This window comes from Pteropus alecto, unplaced genomic scaffold (assembly GCF_000325575.1).
Source record: "Pteropus alecto unplaced genomic scaffold, ASM32557v1 scaffold45, whole genome shotgun sequence".
Classification (NCBI taxonomy): Eukaryota; Metazoa; Chordata; class Mammalia; order Chiroptera; family Pteropodidae; genus Pteropus; species Pteropus alecto.
This window is the reverse complement of record NW_006442491.1, coordinates 2377979-2393843: the sequence shown is the minus strand read 5'-3', so window position 1 is coordinate 2393843 and position 15865 is coordinate 2377979. Positions and strand designations below refer to the sequence as shown.

The following is a 15865-nucleotide window of genomic DNA, read 5'->3' as shown; positions in this document are numbered from 1 at the left end:
CATCTTCGGCTGGCTCCTCCCCTTTGCCACTCATGGAACTGGCCCTATGACACATATTTTCTCCCTAGGTTAGCCTATCTGGTCTTGTGGCTTTAAATACAATTGCCCAACACACCAATGGCTCCTTTTATTTCTAGCCTGAACTGCTCCCTGACTTTATTCCCATTCCCATGCTGCTGATCATCCTTTACCACTTCAGTTCCACCTGGCCCGCAGCTCAAGGCCATCAGCTGTTATCATTTTCTTAATCTCTACCAACCTCGAGCAAATCGAAAGAAGAAGTAGATGGCAGACAGGCAGGAAGGCCTAAAAAAGCTTTAAACTAATTGTAAAGAAGAGATTACAACTTTCAAGACAAAGCTAATAAGTAAAATTTCTAATTAAAGTTCTAGAAATTTAAAGTTAGTTTAATTTTACTCTTAAATTTCTCAGTGATTAAAATTAATTTGCTGTAAAATCTGATTCATTTTTTGCATTTGCAGTGTTTTAATGAAAAAGACTTACCCTAAACAGTAACCCTGCCAAGCTCTGGGCAAATAAGTCCTTTATTTGTTTATCCTTTGGCTTCTGCATGACAGCTTCTGTTATCCTGAGTAGTATTTGCAACATCTGTTCCCTGGGCCACCCAAAATAAAAGCTCATATTATTAATCACATCTCCAAATCACTTTAAGTTATACATATGAGGAATTCTCTTAGGAATTCAGCAACATCAATAAACATGTATTACTCAAAAGTATTAAAAATCTGAATGCCCATTACATAATAAATACCATATTTTACCAAAATGAGCTACCTTATGTTACAACAGTTCTAAAAATATGCCTCCTATGTCCACATCAATCGGCAGGATAAAACAGGTATCATCCTAGCCTGATTTTTCTCCCCCTGCAAAAAGACAAGATTGTCTCTACAACTGCGGTGGGCACTCAGTGAACAGATGTATCTATTTGACCTTATGCAGCACTCTTTAATTTTCACATCCATTATTTTACTTAACCTGTACAATCTCCCTATCTATCTTTGTGACAGAAAACAAAACCAACATTCTGATCTTTATTCTGGGGAGATATGCAGTCAACACCATAGTATGACTGAACTCCACAGTACTCTCATCGGTAGGAAGGTTTGGAAAGGTAACTGTTGGTCACTGTGAGGCATGGAGCTTTGTGCCTGGAAGATCCTGATTCTCTACCATGGAAATCATGATATCTCAGTTACAGTGTCCCTCACAGAAGGGTCTTTTAATGTAAAAGGCCTTTGAAGATTATAAAGCACTAAAGAGACAAAATAACACTATTAATTATAATAGTAATAAGTTCTTTAGAACAGCCACAAGGTATTTTTCTTTCTTATGGCTAAGTTACACTCTTCATAGCAGAGTGTCTGCTCATTTCTTCTTTTCCTGAATCCCACAGAAACTGATAACACGTTCTCTTTTGTATATAAGGGAGGTCTATTTGTTCTCTGAAGGAAATCATCCTAACCATTCACTTATCTTTATAACTTTCTCCTTGGTTTTACTGCTTTTTAGTGATAAAATAGAGAACTGGACAAAGTCATCTAGTCCAAGTCAGATAATGAGATCTCTAAATCATAGTTCCTTTATACTTTTCTCCTACTTTTGCATATTGAGATGGTATTTTTTCGTAACAAGATACTGAATCTCATTAAACTTCTCATGGTTAATGACCTCTAGAGACTTCCTGCCTTATTTGCAGCTGACCCCACTGGATTTTCATCCTGGGGTTATCTGTTGGCAAAATTCTCACAGCATTCTGGTCTACCTGTTTGCTTGTCCTATGCACTGCCTATGGATTCTGGAGCACAGAATAAGAAGAGCTATCAAGTCACAGGATATCTGGGCAAGTGTGCATGGAGTGGGCAGTGAATGAAAAGAAGAGAGGGTGGGAAGAAATGGCACAGAGCTGAGGATAGCCTGTTTCTCACCACATTCAGGGTCCCCAGGCCCCTTCACAGTCAGAGGAAGGGCAGCCCCCAGTGTCGCCACTGCCTGCTCATATTATGATGCTTAAGACAATGAAAAAAAGACTCCTTTCACATCAATAGTTATATACCCATCTTGTGGACATGATGAGAACAAGAGAAATAATAATTTCAAATAAGACCTCAGTCATGAGAACAGGTATAAAAAAATGCAAACTTGATCGAAGCAATGACTGACAAAGACACAGGATTAATTTAATTTCTGAACCTATGAAAGCTTAGAAATCCATGAAATTCCTTTGCAGAGTCTTCTGGAAGAAAAAGAGGATGAAAAATTATCTCGAGTTTGGAAAAATCTTTCCTAACAGTTTGACTTCAGCTTGTTCCCTTCTATTTTGTGAAACACTGACTTTTTGTCATCTTTGTTAAAAGAGAACTGCTCAAAGAGTGTAACAAACTTCTATCAAAGCACATGAAATTATGCCCATAAGCTATCTTTTTGTTGGCAGAGGAATAAGGTTTTCCTGCACTTTATTATTTACTCTATTATCATGATTTCACACAGATAGTATTGGTCCTCATTCACACACCCGTATTCACCATTTTGGGACCATTTCTTAGCACTTTCCTGGCTACAGCCCTGGGCTAAACCACCACTGTTTAAGGCCACAGACCTTGTGATCCACCCATTGCACTGTTTCTTCTACACATGGCAGTCAGAGAGATATTTTGGAAGCATAAATCAGATTTGTGTTGCACACAGAGAGGTAGCTAATGTCCTTCCTGTGTCCTGCAAGGCCCTGTGCAATCTGGCTCTGGCCAGAGCTGGCCCCGTCTCATCCCCTCCCACTATCCCTCTTCCTCTGTCTGCTCCACTACATTGGCTGCCATCTTGTCCTGCCTGGAACATACTGTGCTTGTGACTTGCTGTTCCTTCTACCAGGAATGCTCTTCCTTCAGACCTCCCCATGGCTCATTCCTTCCTTCCCTCAGGGCTCTGTTCAGGAAGGCCTTCCCTGATAACTGATGAAAAAAATTCCTGTGCTCTCCACACTGTCCCTTTCCCCAGCTTTCTTGTACTTCTTAGCACTTAATAGTACTGAAATTGCTTCTGTGTTCATTTTGTCTGTCTATGTGAATGGAAACCTCATGAGGGTAGGAATAGTATCTGTCTAGTTTATCCTATATTCTCATAGCAGAAGCCTGACAGTTCTTTACTGGATGAAAGAAAGGAGGAAGGGAGTGGAGGGGAAAAAAGGGAAGGAAAAAAGGGAATTCATAGATTGTCTGGTACTAAAATATGTAAGAAAATCTTCTAGGGAAACAGGTCATATCCCTTTCTATGCTCTATTGACTATATCTTGGTGAGTATTTTCATCTATTTTTATAATTTTTTTTTATACTTTTACCTGGACATTTCTGAATTGTTAAAGAACAAAGAACTGCTTAATTTTATTTCTTAAAATTTCCACAAAAAAATATAAAAAATATCAACATACCAGCAGTATATTGAACTCATAGTTTTAAAAGGAAAAAAAAAAACCATCAAAAATATTATTGCTATAACTGTGGCATCAAGGAATAGATATTTCAGTTGAAAGCATACCAGCAGTTCTCATCATTTTCAGTATTACTGACACAGTATCTGTTTAAATCATTTTGTTCACCACTCTAATATTTCCAACTTTAACAACTGCTTCTTGGCAAACAGTGCTGGGAAAGATGACAGTGGAATTTGTGTCTTAAAATAATTATTGTGATACCTGAAGTTTCTGTATTAGTAAACTTTCTGCAGTTCAGAATTCCTGTGGGCCTATACTTCTCTCATCTGAGAAAGAAAGGGCTGAATTCAGTGGCCCCAAAGGCCTCTGCCAGCTCAGTCCTGCTCATTTATATGGTTTTTGCTACCTGCAGACAGACCCTTCCAAAGCACCCTTTGTCCAGAAAGGACATCCAGACCAAAGGCCTGGTAACAAAGACTCCCAAGAATTTCCAGGAGGTAAGTATGCCATCAGTGCTGGTCTGCAGTGGCCATAGTGGACTGAGAGCTGAGGCCAAGGAACACTGAGAGGAGTGCTAACCACTGCCAGGCAAGCAGCGAGGACAGTTTGTCTGCTTGAAGACGGTGGCTGTGGCGGAGGAACATGTAAAGGGTGGACTAAAGAAACATTTTAAAGCAGAAATGAGAGGCTGCCTTTCTGATGCATTAAGGAAGAGCAGTGGAAAGTAGCTCTGAGGCGCTCTGGTCTATGGCTTTGAACCTCTGAAAACATCTCAGAAACTGGAGTGATGTGAAGACATTCATTATGGGAGAAGGGCATGAGGATAAAACCTAATGCATTGTTTACCTTTAGGGATATTACAGAAAGACCAAACAAAAACAAAAAATGAAAATAAAAACACTTTGCATAAGTATATTTTAACAACGCCATTATATTTTAGACTACACTATTTGTTCATTGCTCTGACAATTTATCCTTTAAAAGAATTGTTTTTCCAAAATCAATTTAAAACTTCGTTTGAAGCAATACAAGTCAGTTAACAGCATTTTGGAGCACTTACAAACTCTCCTGGGCTTATGAAGAATGGTATTATAAAATATCAGTTATATTGCTTTTCCACAAAACTGATGTCAGTTTAAATTGGAGAAATCTAATATTAAAGTAATAAGTCCATTTACTCTTAATTCAAGAACATTTTTAAAATCAGTAATGAAAATAAATGAATTACCAAAGTAATAGATACTTAATTTCTTCATAAGTCACAGAAACTGTTATAAAAGACTGATTATCTCTTACTATTAACTCTGTAAAGCCATATAAGTGGAGGCTGTAACATTTAATTATGTTGAGAAACAGAAACATCTTTTTTATATTAATTAATTTGAAATAATCTTACCATGTCTTTTTATTCATTGTAAGCTCCATTATCATGCGCCTAAAAATAATCAAAACAGCTTTACAAGCATCAACTTGTTCTTTCAAGAGCATGGGAACTTCAGCACATGGTTCCAGCAAAAAGACATTTGCAGCATTTGTCAGAAATACCTTACAACAGACAAATTTTACATTAGAAAATATTTTAAATATATAAATCTGAATAAATTTTGCTTAAGGATAATATTACTATACCAATGAATCACCTTTGAGTTAGTTCATTTAAGGTAAGTAGTACCAACACATACTCAAGACTTTTTTTGTTTACTTCTTAGAATTACCTAAATACTGAAACACCTGAAAGACCTTTCCTAAAAAAAATTACTCTTACATATTACTATTGGAACTTAGAAATGCTATGAATTAGAAAAGCTTTTGAAGACTTCTTTTTGACATCTCATAAAAAAAAAAAGAAAAGAGAGAAAAACGATAGAAAGTGGTTCAAAAGGACTATCTTATTATTGTTGAATCTCCCAGTACGTGAACAACTTGGTGACAGGAAGCACGCCCAGAATCACTCAACAAGGGTGTGGACCTTAGGAGTGGTGAAATGCCAGGAAATAGCCAAAGCCACATGATTAACATTACACATATCCCAGGAGCATATATTTTAAATATGAGAACTACATTGGGCAGTAGAAGAAAAAACCTAAGCGAATTCTTTAGAAATGGATTTCAAAAAAAAATTTAGGCTCTGTCTCAAACCTTTAGTATACAAAGTTATAGTCCTCTACTATCAGGGGTATTTCAGTAGAAAATTGTGAGAAGCACTGACCCAGGCTATCCATTTAGACAGATGACCCTCACAACCCCTTACTTTGTCTCAGTTGTCAATTGAGGTGGGAACAGATCTGCTCCATCTATCTAGAGTTATATTCCCTCTTAACTCCTTTGTGTTCAACAGTACAAACTCAGATGATCTGAGAACACACAGAACTTCTCTGGCTCACCTGTAGATGAAATCCATTAATACAACATCTCAAACAGATGTACGAACTGACCGAAGAAATAAAAATATTCAAAAGTCAAGTGGGTGAACTAAAATGTTGACAGCCCCTAGGATGATCTTATGCAATATTAAAAAGGCATCATGTTCCAATTTTCCAGGAAGAAATCACTAAATAAGCACTATAATAGTTGATAAACAATAACAGCAATGATGAAGAAAGAAAAAAGAAAACAAAGAACATTTGACTAACAAACCAGAGCAGTTTCAGTGACTAAGTTCTTTAAAGTATGCCTCAGATGATATATTGCAATATAGATCCTTTATAATTCAATATATTTGGCTTTTTGATTTGAATTTGAGATCTTTGTATGTTCCCATGTAAAAGTAAGGAATCTTCATATATTATACTTCTTTCATTTTACTTTAAAAAAAACAAACAGCAAAATGCCAACTACATGAATACTTCTTACGACCACGTTAGTATTAATCAAGGTAAAAACAAAATAAGTCTACATTGTACTTGTCAAAAGCAACTATAGAAGAGTATTGCCTCATCAAATCTCCATTTGGGCGCTATTCACCAATGAACAAAGCAAAAGGCCAAGGAACTGGTACAATGAGAACAAAAACAACTATTTGAATCCAAACTAAATATTTTTTAAAAGTATAGCACTAAAATCAGGTAGAAAAATTTTTTCTTGCTTCAGCCAACTAGATGTAACCTATCCTTTCAGAAAACAAATAACACTCTTCTGAACCCAGGGGGATAACTGGCACCCACAACCTCCACCAACTGACACTGGAGGCTGATGATGGCAATATAGCATCCACCTGGAAGAAGGGGCTGCCGAGGGACTCAAGGCAAGGATTCCTGAAAGCATTTTTTGGTAGGGATTTGGGGTATATTTATGAGCTGAACCAAAGTTCTCTGAAGATACTCAAGTAAAATCACCTTAATTTTTTTTAAGTTAATTTCAAATCATTTGCTGATTTTCATTAATAAATGAGAAAACTCTCGACTTATGGTGTATTACACTGCTGATTAACCTGAAAACAAAAAGGGTTCCATGATAAGAAATCTTATCAAGAGACAGATGATAGAAACATAGTGTCATTGAAAACTGGGAACATGCATGCCATGCCCATGCCATCCCCAGACTCCATGCCTGTCCTCTCTGTGGGAGGTCTCACTGGACCCAACTATAAACTCAGAGATGAGATGAAGGGTGGGTTGCTAGGTAGCATGGGAAGGAGAAGCACCCTGTGTTTTCACCCAGATGCCAAACAACTTTCATGCTGGATGGGACCAAAAGGTAATTTCCCAATCCCCACTTTTGAGATAAAATTTTGAAGTCTGGGAGATTAAATGATGAACCAAAGTTGTTCTTTCCCATGTTCCCAAGTGGTATTTCAAAAATTCATTCAGATAAATATCTAAAAATTATTGGATTAACTATCATTCTTCACAAACACAGGCAATTTTAAAAGGAATATTACTTATAAGATTATATAATCAATCACACTTCTCTTACAAATTATAGTCTAGGTAACTAATTACCCATATGAGTTCAGAAGATACTTTTAAGATTTAAATCTCAGTCATTTCACATTCACTGTATAATAATCCTTCTAAAAAAACTGCAAGTAGCTCATATATCTCCTTTGATTAGAAAAAAATCTTTACAAATTTAAAGTGAGACATCAGGAAGAAAACTTAAAAGAGAATTTAAGAACTGTTTACTGACAGACAGCTAAAAATATCACACTTTATATGTTATTCAAGTAAACAAATGTTTAAATTGACTCCAACTGGAGACTACTATGTCTCTGGCCCACAGGCCTCATACCTGTAGCATAGCCTGGGCCCCGGCTTTCACATTCTTATTTTCCTCTTCTGTCACACACCCTCTGCTCACAGCACTGGTGAAGGAGTATGTTCGTCCCCAACTGGACGATCGTTTATGACCAGAACTTTCAGATGCAGTCTTTAGAAAATAATAGCCAGTTAACAGAGAGTGAAGAAGCACTTGTTTACATATTTAATTCCTTATGTTAAATATAGGTTCTAGGAGGGCAAATCTTTTTTCCACTTTGTTCACCACTCTACCTCCAACACTTAAAATAGTGCCCGTCATTTAGTACGAGCTGAAGAAATAAACATCCAGTGACTGAATGAGTGTGTAATACAGACCTTTAAAATGTGTGATTAATTCTATTTGCTTATCTATTCATTCTGACCTCCTGACTAGTTATTAAAATGATTTTGCCAATATTAAAAAATCAAAATTATGTAATACAGATATTTAAAAGTGATATGCCTTTGGTTACAAATATTTTTAAATGTTAGTCATTAATTGCTATGACAAACACCTACTTTTAGTATTTCTCAGACTAGATTTCAAAATAGCATGCCAGAAATATAAATGTAACTTGTTTCTTCTGTGTTTCAGGAAGAGGTCTCACTCTGCCATTTTAGATTAATCAAGCCTGTAGCTTTATCAAACACAGACTAAGAGGTCCTTTCTGACAGCATCCACTCTCTGAAGACAGCACTCAGCCCCACAGTTAAGCTTACTTATGGTGGAGATAACCCTCATTACTTAGTTCTTTCAAGTCTGTAACATCCTGACTGCTTCTGAAACAGGACACTACACAAGAAAAGATTGCCAAAATATTCTAAATTTAGTTTTTCAAATACTATTTATTTAAACGTGTCAATGATAAGGCAGTGACATTTTTATGCTCACACAGAGATATCTAAAATATGTTAGTTTATTAAACAACTCTTGTGCAATGCTGAATGAAGCTGCAATGCACATGTGGACCTAGCCTGAGAGTTAGGAGATGGCCCACCAATGATCTTAAATACAGCACAGAAGCAGCCTCACTGAGGCAGGTCCTCGGGGAACTCAGCAACTCAAGAGTATTGAAGATGATACTGCCTGTGTCCCACTGAATGGGATCCTTGACTAAGTATACTTTGCTAAAATATATATACTCCCAACTGAAACAAGAGATAAAATATTACCTCCTTGAAGTCAGTCTCTGAAAATCCTAATTTTTCAGCATCTTCTTGGGCAACTTCTTTTTTATCTGGTTCTTCCATGAACACAGGTTTGTCCTGGAGGATCCACTTTCTGTATACTTGAACTACTTTCCTTGTTACAGCTATGTCACAGGAAGGCAACAAAAATGCCTAAAATGAAAAGAGAAAACTCCCTTTAACTCCACACAAGCTCAGATCACTATAGAGCCCCTTAAAAGACATTTCCAATTACCAATTTCAGACTTTCCTTTGAAACATACAGCTTGTAAATATACTACACAGGGCCATATCTTTTTGTGCACACCAAACTTATCTGAGGAAAAAGGAATTTTCATAATTGGGCCAGAAAATATAATGCAATTTAAAAATAACTTCTCTATTCTGAATAATTTTTCCACAAAATAACCAAAATGCAGACCTATACAGGTATTTTAAATGGCTATATAAATAATAATTGTACAACTGGGAACTTTTCCCAATGAATCGAATATAGATTTTAAAAGACCTACTAGGACAGCCAGTTGCAGCCAACTGTCACAACTCTTCCCAACTCCATGTTCAGTGACATCATGTTGGTAGCTTGAACTGGCCACTGTGAGAGCATTTACACCATAGAAGTTTACGAATGCTACCAATCAGGCTTATTTTTTTTGTCTTTGCCTTTCTCTTTTCTTGTCTTTCTTCCTTTCCTTTCCTCTTTCCTTCTTTCCTCCCTCCCTCCCTTCTGTTTTTTTGAGAGCTAGTTTTTCAATATTTACCAGCATATCACTGAGTACAGATACCAATGTTAATGAGAACACTAGCCAGCTGTAGCATTATGCATATTTATATGAACTTCTTAATGGTAAAGAATCCCCTTACATATCTACACATAAAGGTTTTGATTCCATGTAATAATTTCAAAAATGTAAATAAAAATGTAAAGGCAAAATGCATTTGCCTTTTTAGTATTAGCTTTAAGAAATATTTCTGTATGAGGGGTGAACATGAAGAAGTACTCAACACTCCAATGAATGCATTAATTTCGCAGATGAAAAATTAAGATGAGACTTGGAACACCTGAGATATTTTCCCAAAGTTACAAAGTTCATTAACAATGAATCTAGGTCTTTTAAAAAGTATTTAGTAATGTTTATTACATAATTTCAATTTTTTCCACTTAACAAATGATACACTTTTTAATTTTTTATTACCCATTTTTTTAAAAATAATTTTTATTGGATATATGTACTACACCTGCTTTATCCAATCATCCAGCAATGTATGAGGGTTCCTTTTTTCCTACAACCTCTCCAACACTTGTTATTACATGTCTTGTTGATGATAGCCATTCTAACAGGTGTGAGGTGGTATCTCATTGTAGTTTTGATTTGCATTTCCCCAATAGTTAGTGAAGTTGAGTATCTTTTCACATGTTTGTTGGCCATATCTGTATCTTTTTCAGAAAATTGTCTGTTCAGGTCCTCTGCCCAATTTTTAATTGGATTTTTTGTTTTTCTGTTGTTGAGTTACATGATTTCTTTATAATATTTTTTGGATATTAGCACCTTATAAGATGTATTGTTTACAAATATCACCTCCTACTCAGTTGGTTCCCTCTTTGTTTTGTTGATGATTTCTTTTGCTGTGCAGAAGTTTTACTCAGCCATAAAAAAAGATAAAATACTGCCATTTGCGACAACATGGAAGGATCTTGAGATCATGCTAAGTGAAGTCAAACAGAAAAACTTGAGAACCACATGATTTCACTCATTTGTGGGATATAAAACTGGAAGCAACAAATGAAGGAAAAAAAAAAACGAACAAAAACTCATAGGCACAGACAACAGTTTAGTGGTTACCAGAAGGAAAATGGGGAAGGGAGAGGTATAAAAGTGCAAAGGGGATCAAATATATAGTAATGAAAGATTTGACATTAGGTGGTGAACACTCAATGCAATGAGTATTATTGATGATGTATTATTGAACTGTACACTTGACACCTATATAATTTTATTAACCAATGTCACCCCAATATGTAAATATTTTTATTTTTCAATTACAGTTAACATACAATATTATATTAGTTTCAGATGTACAACACAGTGATTAGACATTTATACCACTTACAAAGTGATCACCCCCATAAATCCAGTAACCATCTGACACCACATATAGTTATTACAATATTAATGACTATATTCCTTAGCTGTACTTTACATTCCCATGACTATTTTGTAACTACCAATTTGTACTTCTTAATCACTTCTCCTTTTTCTCCATTTCCCCAACCCCGTTCCCTTCTGGCATCTATCAAAATGTCCTCTGTACCTATGAGTTTGTTTCGTTTTGTTCACTTATTTTGTTCTTAGAGTCCATATATAAGTGAAGTCATGTGGCACTTGTCTCTGACTTACTTCACTCAGGACAATACCTTCTGGGTCTATTTATGTTGTTGCAGATGGCAAGATTTCATTCTTTTTTATGGCTGAGTAATATTCTTTTGTAGATATGTACTACCTTTTCTTCATCCATTCATCCATCCATTGATGAACACACACCAAGGTTGCCTCCGTATCTTGACTGTTGTAAATAATGCTGCAATAAACATATGAATTCACATTTCCCTTTGAAGTAGTGCTTTGGGTTTCTTCAGATAAATACTCAGAAGTGGGATTACTGGGTCCTTCACAGTCTTTTGTTATGGCCTTTGTTTTAAAGTCTATTATGTCTGGTACAAGTATTGCTACCCCAGCTTTTTTTTTTTTCTCATTTCCATTTTCATGAAATATCTTTTTACATTCTTTTACTTTCAGTCTGTGTTTGTCTTTTGATCTGAAGTGAGTCTCTTGTAGGCAGCATATGTAAGGGTCTTATTTTCTTATCCATTCAGTCACCCTATGTCTTTTGATTGGAGCATTTAATCCATTTACATTTAAAGGAATTGTTGATAGATATGTAGTTATTGCCATTTTATTATTCATATTTTTGATCTTCCCTCTTCTTAAAGAAGTCCCTTTAACATTTCTTGTAATACTGGTTTGGTGGTGATGAATTCCTTAGCTTTTGCTTCTCTGGAAAGCTCTTTATCTCTTCTTCAATTTCAAATATAAGTTTCCTGGGTAGAGTACTCTTGGTCATAGGTCTTTGCTTTTCATCATTTTCAATATCTCATTACAATCTCTTCCGGTCTGCAGAGTTTCTATGGAGAAATCAGCTGATGGTCTTATGGGATCTCCCTTGTGGGTAACTGCTTTTCTCTTGCTTTTAAGATTCTCTCTTTCACCTTCAGCATTTTAATTATGATGTGTCTTAGTGTGGGTTTCTTTGGGTTTCCTATTTATTGGATCTCTCTGCACTTCCTGAGTTTGTATGTCTATTTTCTTCACCAGGTTATGGAAGCTTCCCATCACTATGTCTTCAAATAGGTTTTCAATTCCTGGCTCTCTCTCTTCTTCTTCTGGTACCCCTATGATATGAATGTTGGTACACTTGTTGTTTTCCCAGAGGCCTCTTAAACTATCCTCATTTTTTTTGCATTCTTTTTTCTTTTTGCTGTTCTGATTGGGTATTTTCTGCTACCTTATCTTCCAAATCTTTGATTCAATCCTCTGCTTCATCTAAATATCTAATCTCTTTTATGTATTCTTCATTTCAGTTACTGTATTCTTCATTTGTGACTGGTTCTTTGTTGTTTTATATCTCTATTTTTATGTTTCTTATCTCTTTGTTGAAGTTTTCACTGAGATGACTGAGCATCCTTAGAACCAATGTTTTGAACTCTGCATTGCGTAGATTGCTTGTCTCCATTTTGTTCTTTTTCTAGATCTTTGTTCTGTTCTTTCATATAGAACATGTTTATCTCCTGTACCATATCTCCTGTTATTGCTTCTATGTATTAGGTAGAGCTGCTATGTCTCCCGGTCTTGGTAGAGTGGCCTTATGTAGTAGGTGTCCTGTAGGGCCCAGTGGCACAGTCTCCCTAGTCACCTGAGCCAGGTACTCCAGGTGTGTCCCTTGTGTGAATTGTGTGTGCCCTCCTGTTTTAGTTGAGCCTTGGTTGCTGTTTGCATGTCATTGGAAGGGAATGACCCTCAAGCTGACTGGTTGTGAGGACTGGCTTTGATTATAGTGGAGAAGCTATTGTGCAGGGCCTGACCTTATGGAGCAGGGTTTGCTTTAGCGGGGCTCTGCAGCCTGCCCAGTCTGCCCAGGCATGTCATTTGTAGAGGTAGCTGGGTGGTATGCTCTGGTATGGTCTGAAACTGGCCACTGAGTGTGTTAGTTCTGGAGCCTCTTAGGAGGAGCTCTATTGTAGGTCAGCCGTTGACTGTGCCTGCCTGGGTCACTTAGTATGAAGTTACAAAGTCATCTGCAGATAGATGCCACTTGTGTTGAGCTTAAAAGTGCCTGGGAGAGGCTAAGCTGCAAGCTAAGTCTGGCAGCCACTAGTGTTGGGCTTGGGGCTACTTGGCAAAGAGGTATAAGACATGCTGAAACCAGATGCTGCTTGTTTGGAGTTTGCGAACCTTTGAGAGGTTTTAGGAAAGTCTACAGCATAGGAAGACAGGTCATGTGTATGGAAAAGCCACTGGAGGCAGCTTTGGTGAGCCTGCAGGTTAGGTGCAGTGGGTCTCAGAGAATCACCAGGGTAGGGCGAATAGAGTTAGCCAAGTTGATGGAGACTCAGATATGGTGCCCCCTTGAGTCTGCACTTCTGTCTGAGAGAAGGCTGCCCCTTTAGCCCTTGCTCGGAAGCCAGATAGTTCAGTTCTTCCCTGAACGTCTGTGGCACCTTTCAAACTGCTGCCCCATCACTGGAGCTCAGAGTGAGTGAGTCCATCAATAAATCTGTGTGCAGGTCCTTTAAAAGGAACATCTGGGATTCCAGCAGTGCTCTGTCTCACTCAGCTACATTCTCTACTGGTTTTCACAGTCAGAGGTATGGGGACTTATCTTCCTGGAACTGGAACTCTGGCTAGGGAGCCTGGGAGCTCTCATTCCTCAGGAGGGACCTCCATAGCCAAGTTGCCGCTCTGATTTTTAACCACTACTCATGGTGTGGGACCAGCCCATTCTGTATCTCCACCCCTCCTACCAGTCTTGAGTTGGCTTCTTCTGTATATCTTTCATTATAGGACTTCTGTTTAGCTAGACTTCAGGTGGTTCTCAATGAGACTTGCTCTGTAGTTTAGCTGTAATTTTGATGTGGTCATGAGAAGAGGCAAGCATAGCATTTACCTACTCCGCTATCTTGACTGGAAGTCTGAATCCAGATCTTGCTCTCAAGTTTCAAAGATTTGTTTTAATACTGTCTTAAAGTTAGAGGCAGATTTCAGTTTAACAAGGTTTCATGCAAAATATAAATCTCCATAGATGGAAGGCATGTACCATCAGATTCCAGAATAGAGGAATCTATGTTATGACGAGACTGCAATATACCAGTGTATGAAATATTCTGATATATTTTGCAAGAAAAATCAACAAAGAACAGTATAACAAAGTACACTGATGTCCCATTCTAATTTTGCTCCAAAATTTTATTACAAATATTTTCACTCATAAAATTGAAAGGCTTTTTATGGTGAATATCCATATACCATCAGCATTTGCATTATCACATAATGTCAATCCACCCCTCTATCTATCCTTCTTACAATTCATTTTATTTTTGATACTTTTCAAAGAAAGCTGCAGACATCAGTATATTTCACCCCAAATGTTTCAGCACGCAATTGCTGAGTTAAAAATTTGTTTATCATACTTAAAGTAAAATGTATAAACAATGAAATGCACAAATGTTAAATGAGCCATTTGATGATTTTTGACAAATGTAGACAATTACATAACCCAAACCTAATGTCAACGTATACCATGTTATCTGTCTCCCAGAAAGCAAATATAAATCCTCCCTGGAAGAAAATAAAATCATATAAAAGCAAAATTATTTGTATGTACAATCTGGTTAATATTATAGCAGTATATTAATAAAAAATCAGAAATATGAGGAAAGATGTCAATAACCATTAAAATATTACAAATGAGTGTAAAAATACTAATCTGAAGGAGAAAAATGGAATGCTAAAAACAACCAGTCTGAAAGAATTCAAGACAACTTGAAAGTAAAAAGTAAGGTAGTAAACTTAAACACAATTATAGCTGTTGTTATATTAACTATAAATGGAATAATGCTCCAATGAAAAGACAGAAATTATAAGGTTGGATTTTAAAAACTATTAAAAAGACAATATGCCATTTTTAAAAGGATACCAAAACATATAGATATGAGGAAGCTGAAAGTAAAAAGTTAGAAAAAGATATGCCATGCAAAAACTACCCGAAAGAAATCCAGTAGAGATAAATTAATAGGCAAGATCAATTGTGAGGGAAAAAGAAATTACTAGAGGTAAATAGAAAATTCTTAACGATAAAAGATTCGGTTCAAAGGAACATATAATATTTCTAAATCTGTACTGCAACTAATAATTATGTCTCAAACATATATATATAACAAATATTGATAGACTGATGAAAAAATAAACATCTACAGTCACAGTAGGATATTCTCAGCAACTGACAGAATAGACAAAAAATAAGGATAAAGAAGAGTTGAACACATAATTCATACCTTCTCACTATATCTTCCATTTCTTGACCTCTCATATTTTTCATCTCTCTGAGGTGTATTCAGAATAATTACTTTTTAAAAAATTTTATTTATTTTAATTAGTTTCAAGTATACAGTACATTGGTTGGACATAGTTCATAAAACGATTCCCCCATGTGCTCCCTCCCTCCCCTGACTCTCCACCTAGCCAATGTATTAATGCTAACTGCATTCTCTATGCCATGCTCCCCATCCCCATGACCATCCATCCATCAGCTACTAATTTTTACTTCTTTAACCCTTCACCCCATTCTCCCATCCCCTCAAAACCCTCTCCCCTCTGTCCATCACCAAATTGTCCACTATATTTGTGAGTCTGTTTTTGATTAGTTTGTTCTTTTT

General features: G+C 36.5%; 1 protein-coding gene across 1 annotated transcript in view; it reads right to left on the bottom strand.

Annotated features, from left to right (window-relative positions):
- The window catches only part of RALGAPA2 (Ral GTPase activating protein catalytic alpha subunit 2), a 292479-nt gene that overhangs the window by 196910 nt on the left and 79704 nt on the right, over nucleotides 1-15865 (bottom strand). Inside the window, exons 11-14 of the mRNA XM_015596875.2 lie at nucleotides 8860-9027; nucleotides 7679-7816; nucleotides 4845-4993; nucleotides 505-616 (exon numbers count right to left, since the gene is read on the bottom strand). Coding sequence (XP_015452361.1) covers nucleotides 505-616; nucleotides 4845-4993; nucleotides 7679-7816; nucleotides 8860-9027 — 567 coding nt within the window. The remainder of the gene's footprint in view (nucleotides 1-504; nucleotides 617-4844; nucleotides 4994-7678; nucleotides 7817-8859; nucleotides 9028-15865) is intronic.